The 11,949-nt window shown below is 38.3% G+C and overlaps 1 protein-coding gene across 2 annotated transcripts; it reads right to left on the bottom strand.

Annotated features, from left to right (window-relative positions):
- Positions 1 to 355: 355 nt before the first annotated feature.
- Positions 356 to 11,946, bottom strand: mrpl37 (mitochondrial ribosomal protein L37). Of its 2 annotated transcripts, XM_023965289.2 has the most exons (11): positions 11,918 to 11,946; positions 9,320 to 9,445; positions 6,989 to 7,105; positions 6,590 to 6,878; positions 5,728 to 5,911; positions 3,585 to 3,700; positions 3,034 to 3,219; positions 2,791 to 2,945; positions 2,585 to 2,716; positions 946 to 1,020; positions 356 to 849 (listed from the first exon to the last, which is right to left on the bottom strand). In XM_023965289.2, exons 3-11 carry the CDS (start codon positions 7,004 to 7,006, stop codon positions 772 to 774), a joined length of 1,233 nt encoding a protein of 410 aa, XP_023821057.1. In that variant the 5' UTR covers positions 7,007 to 7,105; positions 9,320 to 9,445; positions 11,918 to 11,946; the 3' UTR covers positions 356 to 771. The 2 variants fall into 2 exon arrangements, with proteins under 2 accessions (XP_023821057.1, XP_023821056.1); XM_023965288.2 differs by lacking the exons at positions 9,320 to 9,445; positions 11,918 to 11,946 and having other exon boundaries at positions 6,590 to 7,068.
- Between the last annotated feature and the right edge of the window lie 3 nt (positions 11,947 to 11,949).

An 11,949-nucleotide genomic window follows, 5' to 3' on the forward strand; every position in this document is an offset into this window, starting at 1 on the left:
GGACATATTAACTTTGAGGGGAGTGAAAATAAAGAAAAACTGATTGGGAATATAAGTATTTAGAAAATAAAAGAAATTGTTGGTTTTAGGATCAAGATTTAAGTTTATTTTTTTTATATATTTAACTACATATTTAAAATTCAATATTTTTATTGTTCTGTTCTTGCCTTAGTGTAATATATTTTTCTATAGGGGCTGTCTGTAAGGCTGAACAGCTGTTTTAATGTCTTTCTGGTTTCATCCATCTGAGCTGCAGTTTTATTTTCTGCCTTTTGAGAAGTAAAGCTGCATTTATTCAAGTTTGATGGTTTCCACTCCAGCCGAGCAAAAGCACAAATCCTTCAAGCCAAGAGAATTTAGACAGTGACTCATCTCAATGTTTATTGCAACAATAAAGCATTTATTGACATTGGGTTGATATTCAGTATCAGGCAATATCATGTGTGGAAGCCTCAGATCCTTGGTGCTGACAAACAGCAGAGCTTTGAGTGAGAAATGTCATTATCAGCTCGATGAGGACGAATTCAAGTTCAGAATAAATTTGCTGAGCATTTTTCAGCCAGAATAAAGGGGATGTTTTGATCCGCCGGTCCTCAGCCTTATTTTGGTAGAAATACATTTAAGTGTCAGTATCAATAAAAGCCTTTTAGGTTTTAAATAACCGAGAAGATTCTAAAAAAAACAAAGCCCTCCAAAGTGGTGTGAAGCTGTTACAGAGCAAACAGCTGAGGTCCAGTTTGTAACGGCTCCATTTCTGATGCTTGATGCGTCCTACGCGGCTCCATGAAGGTACAGAGCCAGGAACTTCCTGAAGGCCTCAGCTTTGTATCCTGACAGACCAGCTGGGACCTGCGGAGACCGAGGCAGAAATGAATCCACCAACGTAGTTAGAACTCCATGCTGTAAAAAACCGCAGATGCAAAGACCGAACTTTGACGATTGTACCTTCACTTGCTTCTTCTTGACGAGTGGCCGAACTTTGGCAAAATCGTACAGCTCCACATCTGCGTCCAGCCACATCTGCACAGGGCAAGAAAGCATGCAGGTCAATAACGCCAGAGTCACTCGAGTCGTAGTGAACGTGGGGTTCTAAAGGCGGTTCCTTCACAGACCAAACCTAAAGGGTTCAACTTTCATTCCTACAGAAATCCAGCTGTGAAAAATGCTGGTTAATTCCTTCATACTGACCGAGCATCACTGCAGAAGACGTTTAGAAAGTTCGTTTTAGAACTGATCCTTTTTAGATCAAGGAAAAGGGTCATATTTATTACAGTTTCTCTTATTTAGTTGATGTTGAGGCTTCTGTGTAGTAGAGCCTTGGCTTCATTTTTGTGGTAAAAGGTCATGATTGTTTTTTTTTTTAACATAAGAAAATACATTTGATTTAAACTGCCTGCCTTTTGGTTTTTCCGATTCTTTATTTTCCCCCCATAACGATTTCAGATGTCTTGTTTTTTATCTCAGATGCTACTTTACATGTCAATTTGTAACTCCATAAAGTGTTGTGATCTATGATCTATTTTATAAGAAGGGTTTTAGTCACAGAAAGTCTAATTAGCTGAAGAGATTCCAATTCATCCAAATTTTTAGTTAAAAAATGTAAACTTATGTATATATTTATTTGTTTGGTTTTTGCTGTTTCTTGTCATCAGATGGGTCAAATGATTACATTTGCATTAAGTCTAATAGTAAACTTACAAGAATGGGTTTTGGACAGCAGCAGTTCAACACTTGATCAAGTTTTCCATGCATGTGACTTAAACTACAACATCTGCAACCACTTCCTGCAAAGCCGTTCATCTCCATTGGTAGTTTTCATGGAAGGAGAACACTTTTCCTTTAATGTGGGATCAGCTCCAACATGCAGCTAGAAGAACCTCACCCACACACACAAATTAAATTAATTAAACAACCTCTCTTTAAAATACAAGTAGTTTGAAATAAATATTAAAAAGCTTCTGAGAGTTTTATGTCCCACAATGAGCACCCTATCATTTGGAATTTGTTCTGCTGGTTTTGCAGATATGAACAGTCAGCCAGTAGAGTTTTCAGTGTTTTCTGCTGCCCGATTAAGACAAACAGCTGTATTTAGTTTAATTAAAGCATGGAGAAAAATGCACTTCTGCACACCTTTCATTTGGACAAACAGGAACAAATTTTTGTCACGAGTTGCAGAACTAATGACATCAGGAGAAATAGATCAGAAAGCCACATTGCTTCGGCTTTCCTACCATGTTTTCTGTTATCTGGTTTATCTTTCTAGGTATAAACATTTGACTACAATGTTTGTGCAGCAGAGAAAAGTTGGAACATCTCTGCCTCCACACGCTCCTCTATCAAGGAAGGGAGGGATAAAAAGCTCAAAGGGTTACGAATCCTCACAGCAGATGAAATATAACACAGACTGACTTCCAAACGTTGACTGAACCCTCTTTTCTCAATTTCCACTGAATTCAAGCAACGGTTTATTTGAAGATCAAGGTTGTGTGAACACACCGAGGCCGCACCGCGCCACCCTGGCGTCTGAACGCAGCGTCTATGAGACCCTCGGAGGTGGCCGGGGATAAACGGGCGAGCAACTGACCTGGTTCTTGATGCCTTCATCTTGATCGAGGTCGGTGGTGTTCAGCTGGAAAACCAGGAACTGGAAGATCCTGCCGTTAGACCCCACCGCCTGGACGGTTATGGGGCGCTGCAGGAGGCTCTGGGGCTCAGTCTGAAACAGAGACGTGGAAATGAAAAGCTTGCAGTGCTGCCAGCTCCGGCCAGCAGGTTGGCTCCCATCCTCACCCCGTAAAGTTTGTGCGCCCGAGCCAAAGCATTCCCAAAGGCGAACATGAACATCTTGGCCCTGAACTGGTCCGGCTTGAGCTTCCATTGAGGGTCCGTTGATTCCAGGAAATAAAGCGTGTGAGCGTGAGGATAAAGGTAGTCGTCTCTGAACCCTGCTTGAAGGAGGGAAGGGTAACGCAGTTAGGCCTGAAAGTGGACCAGCAGTCTGAGTCTATCAAGTCAACGGCAGAAAACGCTCGCCTGTGCAGTTCATCTCCTTGTAGACGTTGACCTTCTGCAGATCGATGGTGGGAGACACGGGATAGAAAGTCTCCAGAACATGATCAACGGTGGCGGAAATGTCCTTTTCTTCACAGACCTGTGGGAGAGCGTCCATGCTGCACTGCAGCAACCCGTTTTGACCTCGAACCTGGAACAGGTCCTCCCCTGAAACACGGAGACATGGCAGAATGGCAGCTGCATGGATCATTTATGGCTTTAAAGACCCATGATAATAGCCATGTTCTTGTGGCATTTGTCTGATACGTAAAGAAGATTATTGTTTTTTTCAAATCTCTGTTTGTATTCTGCAACAAATTTCTAATAAACCACTGTTACTTTAAGAAAACTACATTAAAAAAAAAAGTCTAAAATCAGCACAATCCTATTAAAAAACCCACTGGAGACACTTTTAAAATAGATCAAAAGATGATCGGAGTGGGTCTTTAACCAGCCGAGTCACAGAAACAAAAACCCAGAAACACTAAATCAGTTTAGTGATCCAGAAGTGCAAAATAAAGGCGATGCAACACCTCTCCTCCACGTAGCGGCAAGTGAATAGTTCTCTGCAAGAATCCTCCTCCTCTGTGCTGAAGAACTGGACTGGAGGGTCGCGCACAAATGGAGCAGATTGAGCAGCAGAGTTTTACTGTAAAAACACAGCGAGAGCAGAGGAACAAAAATATCTGTTCATTCACTCAAACTCAGAGGAAAAAAAAAAGCTTGTGTACCTAAAACCCTTCAGGGGTTTAAATTTATGTGGGAACTCCTTTTTTCATCATATATATATATATATATATATATATATATATATATATATATATATATATATATATATATATATATATCTGCTGTTAATCAGCAGAAGAAGGAATACCAACCTTAGTCATTCGACCAATTATGGACCCTTTTTTATTTCACAGCATTACCTTATCACAATAACAAAAATGCTTAATCAATAATTGAAGATGGTTATATTGATTGATTAATGATATTACTTCACTTGCTCAAAAGATGGATTCAGGATTTTTCCTAATGTAACATAATTTTGCACATATTTTTAACTTTTGATACTTGATCAATTTTTTCTAAGAAGATTTTTTAAACAGTGTTATGCCTATTTTACTGATATAGTATTTTTTAATCATATGCATGATTTTTATAATTCACATAATCTGCATATATTTTAGATAACGGATCTGCATTTGCCATGTTGATTTCTAAAATAGTTGTCTATTTTTACAAAATAATTTAAGTAATTCCTCTTTGCTTTATTGATACTTCAGGATTCTTAATTCTGTCTTATAGAAGTTATGAACCGGATAATGATACATCATATAATAAAATGGTAGAACAGGGTGGGATTATACAAGTTAGCTTCCTTTCACTCCCTTTCAAGCAATATTTAATTTTATGTTTAATTATCCTAAGTTTGATACGTCATTGTGTGAATGTATAACTGCTGATTGTAATGTTTTTGTTTTGTGTTTTTTGAGCATTCCAGCTGCTAAATGTCATAAAAAATACAAATACTACATAATATGGAAAAAATCTGTCATGTATTTATTTACCTTTTGGTTAAAATCAATGTAAATCTCAAAAAAATGAGATAAAAGTTGTTTTCTCCAAAGGAGATAACCTTTCTTCTAGTGTAAGCAGACCAGAAATAAGACTTCCTCATCTTCAACAGGGCTGTTTAAGCCTTGCCCTGAACATCTCTCACCCTGCCTGTTTAAAAGTCTCTCTGCACTGCTTTCACTTAGTGAGCTGACCTCATTCTGACTGAACAAACACACCTGATCCAGGTAAAGCACAGAGTGCTGTTCTCCAGGAACAGGACCAGGGTCAGTCCCCCTGATTTACACTGCGTTGCATCCTGCAAGCACAGCAGGAACTGCTCGAATACTGAACCCATTTCAGTTTGATTCACAATTCAATTAGACTCCTGGTCCCATAAAACATTATTTGCATTTGTCCAATTTCTCTCTATGCATAACCAGTGACATAAATTGAAATAAAGTGGAATTTTCCTTAATAAAATGTCAATATTTTAATTGAAACAGTTTTTTATGCCTGAAAAAAAAACAAGAAATTGTTAAAAAAGACAATCAAGTGATAGAATTGATGATTGGATAAATCAAACAGTTTGATTTTGAAGAATTGACGTTTTATAAAGCCAGCCCCTCCATTCAAATAATCTTTGTGCAGCCTAAAGATATAATGACAAAAGAAAAGTGTTTGAAAACACGTGAGTCATAATTGTTTTACTTTACGGTCTGTGGTTCAGACATGCATAGATGTATAGAATGAGGCTCGTTTAGTGGGGCTGGATCATCCGGGTTCATAAGGTTGATGGAAATCTCCCAATTTCTCTGTTGATTTACATCTTTCTAAGACAAACTTTAAATGCATCGGGTTACTTCTGATTTAAGGATACATTTAAAACACAATATGTAATAAAATAGTTTATTAATGTTAGTAATGGCAGCATTTTTTTTTTTTTTGGTGCTTTCTTTGCCATCTGAAGCCGTTTCATCCCAGAAAAATAAAAGCCAAAAGCAGGAGAAACAGAATGGAGAGCTCCATGTTTTCTCTGTGTGCCATTCATTCATCTTTGCCCTGAGTCCCTGTGTCTGTGACACGGACCGAAGGAGCTGGAGCGGGCCTGCTTCATACCTGTACTTCTCCTTGTCTGGGCGACTTTCCGTGGTGTCCCAGAAGCGTGCGTGCTTGATGGCGTTTTGCACACGCTCACTCTGATCTTCAACTCGGCTTTCAAGGGACTCCGCCAGAGTGAGGAGGTGAGGCGGCAAACCCGAGTTCACCTGGGTTTTGGTCAACCAAGCAGCCTGACGCACACCTGAAAAACACACAAGCTCTTCCTCAGGAGTTTGATAGCAAAGCTCCACCGAGTGTATTAAATCATTTGTTGAGTATTGATAACGATTTGAGGAGGAAAAAGAAAAATCAATCCTATAGGTGGACATTGTTTCATCTTGCCTTGAAGTAATCTGCACCCAAATAGCCCATCAAGAAAGATTCACTTTGCTGTAAAACACTAAAACTGACATATCCGATTCATCTAACTACATCAGTGTTGTATAATATTTATTTCTATGTTTGAACCTTGTTTGCATTTTCTCAAATTTGTGAAAATTTTCAATTGCTCTTTTTTTCCACTTAAAAGTAGATCACTTGGTAAAAGCTACTAAAAGATGTACCGTGTTTTAAACTTCTAAAGCTCCTTTATGCAGTTGAGTTTTTTTGTTTTTGAATTGTGTGTAAATGTAGCGAGAATAAAAGTGAAACCTCACAATAAATTTGTTTTGCCTTTAATATAAAGTAGTTTCGTGGCATTATTTTACAAAAAAGACAATAAAACACAAATTATAAATTAATGTATAAATTCCATTTTAAAGATGGATTATCTGATGATTAATTTTTTACTTAATATTTGTATATTGTTGTCATAATTTAACTTAAACCCTTTAATTGTTTGTATATTTATTCAATAAAGTTGTTTTCAAAAAGCCTCTACCTTCCAGCATGCTGGTTCTCTGGTTGAACACGTAACAGGGTTTCTGTTTGTACAGCGCCATCTCCTGGGCTGGAGGACTCTTGTAATATCCCGGGTCTTTATAGTCTTTCTCCCACGGCGGGTAAACAGGTTTAGCTAATCCCGGCACATAGTGCATCCTCTCTCCGTATGTGATTACTTCCAGTCCGGGAATCTCCACTTTTTCTCTAGGTCTACGTGGAGGGGCAATCTTGGCTGCCGAAGGGCATGTCAAAGCGAGGTGTCTCCGGGCCTGCAGGAGACAGCCTCGCTGGGAATACAGTGAAGACGCCATCTTTAGACATCGCGCTTGTCTCAAAAATATTTTACTTCCTGCCATGTCTAAAATATTTTAGCAAGACTGAAGATGTTCTGAAATACCCTGCCCGAAATCAGCATCCCCTGTCACCGGACGCCGCCATGTTTGATGTTCTTCTGCTTGTTTCTCGTCGAATCGGTGCACTACCGCCACCAAGCGGCCTGGAGGGAGAATGTTCGCTGCAGAAAAGGTGAAGGACATCCAAAAAGTACCGTAAGAGTTGGGTTGAATCATAAATATATAAATAAATAAACTACTTATTATTAATATTATTTTCTGAATTCTGTCTGCTTCTTTTAGCGGTAGCAAAACAATCAATCAATCAATCTTTATTCATAAAAAAGCGCTTTAACATTTCAATCAAAATAAACAAAACAAAACACAATACTACGATAAAAACCCAACCCACCCTTTACCTTTCCCACTCCCCTCCATTAAAACATACGACCTATGACCCCCCAACCCACAATAAAAACTGATCAAGGTAATTTCTAAAAGAAAAGTAAGGCTTGGTTCTGCTGTAAGGAAACAGTATTTGGGAATCTCTTCATACCAGGAGTCAGGTTGGCCGTAGGCGCATCGCCGCAGCCCACCCAGACCGGGACACCTAGAAAGGTAAATCATTTGCCTTCACGTAATTCTATCCCCTGCCTCCTCCTCACTCACAGCAACCACCTTCATGTTTTCCTTGAAGACATCCATGAACCTCCCCTTTAGACTACCGTGAACTTCTTTCTGGTAGCTCCAACCTCAATATAATTTTACCAACAAAATCACAAATCCTCTTCTCAATGTGTCCAAGCCACCTCAACCTGCTGCCCCCCATTAAACTCCATAACTTCCAACACGAGCTGTTCCTCTGATGGATTTCTGATTCTAACCTATTTATTAATTATTCAACCAACTAAACAAAAAATATATTTGAGGAGTTCCATTCTGGATCCTTCTGTATATGTACTTTTAGATTTTTAACATATATCTAAAAATTAATCATAAACATACATGTAAAATCTGAAAGTCAAATGTTAAGTTCTGTGTAAATAATGCATTTAATTGTTAAATCTGAATGTATATTAAAATCCTAATAGTACATTTAAATGTTCAATGTTATCTTTAAATATAAATGTTAAATATAAATGTAAATGTTAAATCCGAAATTGAATCTAAATGTTCCATTAACATATTAAATATAAATACTTTAAATGATTGGGAAATATGCTAATGTGACCACGCCCCCTGCTGCAGTCCAAGCCTGCCACAAGGAAAGTTTAGTCATGAAACCTGGAGATTTCAATCGAGCCGTTGATTCAGGAGTTGGAGCTGCGCATTAAGGTGTTGCTGCACCTGGAAATTTGATGAGTTGGAAATAAAAAATGTCCAATATCTAGAGTAGGCAGTTAAGAGCAAAGCAAATCTTTTGAACGCCTCTTTAACACAAATGTTGGGAACGTAGAATAAGGGTCTAAGGGCAGGGATACCCAGTTTAGCTTAGTCTGTTTAGCTGAGCAATCATCTTTTGTATTTTTTAACTGATCTTGTGTTTTGTGCGGTTAGTGAAGCTTGTTGAGACAACTGTGTTGTAATATCGGGCTATATAAATAAAACTGAACTGAATTGCCTGGGAGGGGAGCTGTGAAAAAATAACAGCTCCAACCCAATCGTGCAGTGGTGTTCCTGGCTAGTTCGACACCTTGGGCGAAACTCTGGACACCCCCCCCCCCCCCCCCCCCGACACAAATAAATTCCAGTTATTACCCGTTGGCTTCATGAAAGAACATCAATGCAAACTAAAGAACATATTCTTCTGTTTTTTGTGGGTTGGGATTGGGAGGGGCTGCTGCTCAGAGAGCAGGTTTTTAGAGGAATACTCAGACATGCCATAAAATAATTAGATACCACTTTGTGTTATTTATAATGAGGAATTAAAATCACAATACACTTAAAAGCACAGAAATTTGATTTAGCATGATATAGGCCATTTAGAGAGTATTAATTTTATGAATGAAAACTATTTGTGTTTTTATTTATCAGGAAGCAGCAGTTTGTTTGTTCTGTGGTCTGGAATCATTAGCGGTGAGTCTAAACCCTCCGGTACCTTCCTACTAAGTTGCTGCACATATCTGCAACGCCCCTCGTTTAATTGTACAGTAGAATTTGGGATCTCTCTCTACAAACAGGAAGTGTCCATACAACCTGTTGGAATAATGTATTCATATATTTATAATACAATCCCCATTTACCAAACTTTAATGACATCATTTAGTACATACAGGTTAGAGTTGATCCCCTATCCACTGCTCGATCCCTTGTTGGAGGAGCCATTTAAAATATAGCTTATAGGCATCATGTTGGGTGGAGACAGCTCTGATTAAAGAGCAAAGACTCTGGCATACCAGCAGTTCTTTGGTTTTAGACCACAAAGCCAGTTCTGAAAAGGCATCACCGTTTTGCTGGTCCAGAGTGAAGAACCTCTTCTTGTTAGTCACGTACAGTAGGTGTTGTGGGTGTGATTACACGATCTAAGAAAGAAGAGGAAACATACAGACTCTGTCTTAAATCCCAACTTCTCAAGCCTTAACACACAGGAATGGATATGAAAATGAGCTTGATCAGTGGTGGAGACCCACATCCAGTCTTCCAAAACATGACATTTTGTGTGGTGGCATTGTGGTCATCTACTAAGATACAGGGTGAAACCAGAGTAAACCTATTTTTATCAGTGGCAGAAAGAAATGGCTGCAACCAAATAGCCCTGCAACAGACTGGGTTTACCCCACCTTTGCCCAATAGTAGCTGGGACAGTCTCCAGCAACCCTGTGACCCCAAAAGGGACATAGCAGGTTAAGAAAATGGGTGGATGGAGGAAACCAGTTACAACCATCAAGGATCTGTTGAAACTCAATACATTCTAAAAAGGATTTCACAGACAACAATCAGGAGAAGTTCAGCTTGGGACCCCAACATAAACTCTATTTGACATTTTCAGGTCTGTTCAGTGGCAATCAAGGCAACAGATAAATATCATCTGCAGGGATTTGTGCCGCACAATGTGGGAGCAGGCACACCTGCAAACGGAACTGATGTACCATAACCAGTACTTTGTAGCAGAATTGACTCAAGTTCTACAAATTTATGGAGACATCTTTAATAGGTGAGAAGTTTTTGGAAATAAAACTATTTCGCAGACATGAGGGGTCACAGATCATGTCAAAGCAAAACGTCCTTCCTGTCATCATTTAGCACCACTATGGCTAGATTCTTTTCATGTCAAATTAGGGTATTTCTACACTTCAGAATGTCACTCGTGATTCATATTTGAGAATTTTATGGCGAGGGAACATAAACAAGGGAAAAACACATCCAGTCTTCCAAAACATGACTTTTTGTGTGGTGGAAAAAAAATGGATGGATGAATGAATGAATGAATGAATGAATGAATGAATGAATGAATGAATGAATGAATGAATGAATGAATGAATGAATGAATGAATGGATGGATAGATATAGATAGATGGATGGATGGATGGATGGAATGATGGATGGATGGATGGATGTTTTCGATCCCACAGCTATTCCAAAAACAGAATTTCATGAAAGTCTACGTTGGTTGTCCAGGTGTTTATGTGGTTAGTGTGTTATCTTAACAAAGTCATAGCCATTAAAAGCTCAAGTCTCTAAGTTTGAAAGTTAAAATTAAATTGTTTTGGTCATCAAACTACTTTTACGCAGCTTGTAGGGACACAAAAACAGACAGGTGGCGTTTTTGCGTTCCTGGGGCAAAAACAGTGCAATGAAAGCTTTTTTCATAGGTGTGTTTTTATCTGGTGTATGTAAACTTCTGGTTTCAACTGTACCCTTAGCAGAAAAAGTAGTCTGTTTAAGTGTACTACAAGTATACTTAGTCTATGCTAAAAGTAAAGCAGTATACTTGATGTTTTTTTTATATACTCTCTATTTTAAACCTAAAATGTTCCAGTTTAGTCTGAGGAAGTACTCGGTTAATATGTCTCCTATACTTCATCTACACATCTATAGCAGCGGTCTGCAACTTTCAGCACATAAAGAGCCTTTTACGTGAAATTCTCACGGATAAAACATCAACATAAAGAAAAAAATTTCAATTTTTTTCTCTAAAGATTACATAATTTTGACAACTAATTTTGACAGTATCTTAATCATGAATTTGTCATCATAACAAACCAAATTTTAAATAGAGCTAACTAAGTTACCCACGCCGTGTTTTTTTAAACCTGATCTCAAAGTCCTTTGATTATTTTCAGAAATGGGAAGCCCACTTTGTTATTCCTGCTCACCATATGTATGAATAATCCTTGTGCTCAGATGACTTTATGTGGTACATGACGCTCAAAAATCTGTCAAATACTTTTTTGAATGGCTTTGATAAACTACAAAGCTGCACTGCTTGACGGATAGTTGGAGCATTATGGGTACTGTAGTCAGGAGCTCGGCAGATCCATACAGTGCTTCAACTGGTTTTAACTCTGAATGAGTTAAATCAAGTTCAACAGACTGTTTTGTTTCACTTCTAATAGTCTGAAAAATAATACTTTTTAAATTTAAATATGCTTTATTTTTCTTCAACCAAAGGGCCACAATAGAGTGATAAAACAAAAGCCACATGCGGCCCCAGAGTCTCAGGATGCAGTCCCCTGGTCTATAGCATACTTGCTATACTTAAGTACAGCATTATTAAGTATACTTAATGAAATAAACTTCTAGTGTACTACTTTTTGCCAAGGTTAGTTTTGATTTTTCCATGAAAAATATGTTAATTTAGAAATGTAACCAAATATGGGGGAAAACACAAATGTGTATAACAATGCTGTCTATAGTTCTTTTTCTGAAGAGACTAAATATAAATAAACTAAAAGGATACAAAAGTTCATATAATGACCACAAATCAGCTTTACTGTCCTGTCACGCAGATCATCCATGTGATATTCCATAAAGCTGAGTGCACGCGCACCTACCCTGAAGTGCCGTGCAGAGGCGCACGTGTACG

This window comes from Oryzias latipes, chromosome 17 (assembly GCF_053564925.1).
Source record: "Oryzias latipes strain Hd-rR chromosome 17, Olatipes_Hd-rR_3.1".
Classification (NCBI taxonomy): Eukaryota; Metazoa; Chordata; class Actinopteri; order Beloniformes; family Adrianichthyidae; genus Oryzias; species Oryzias latipes.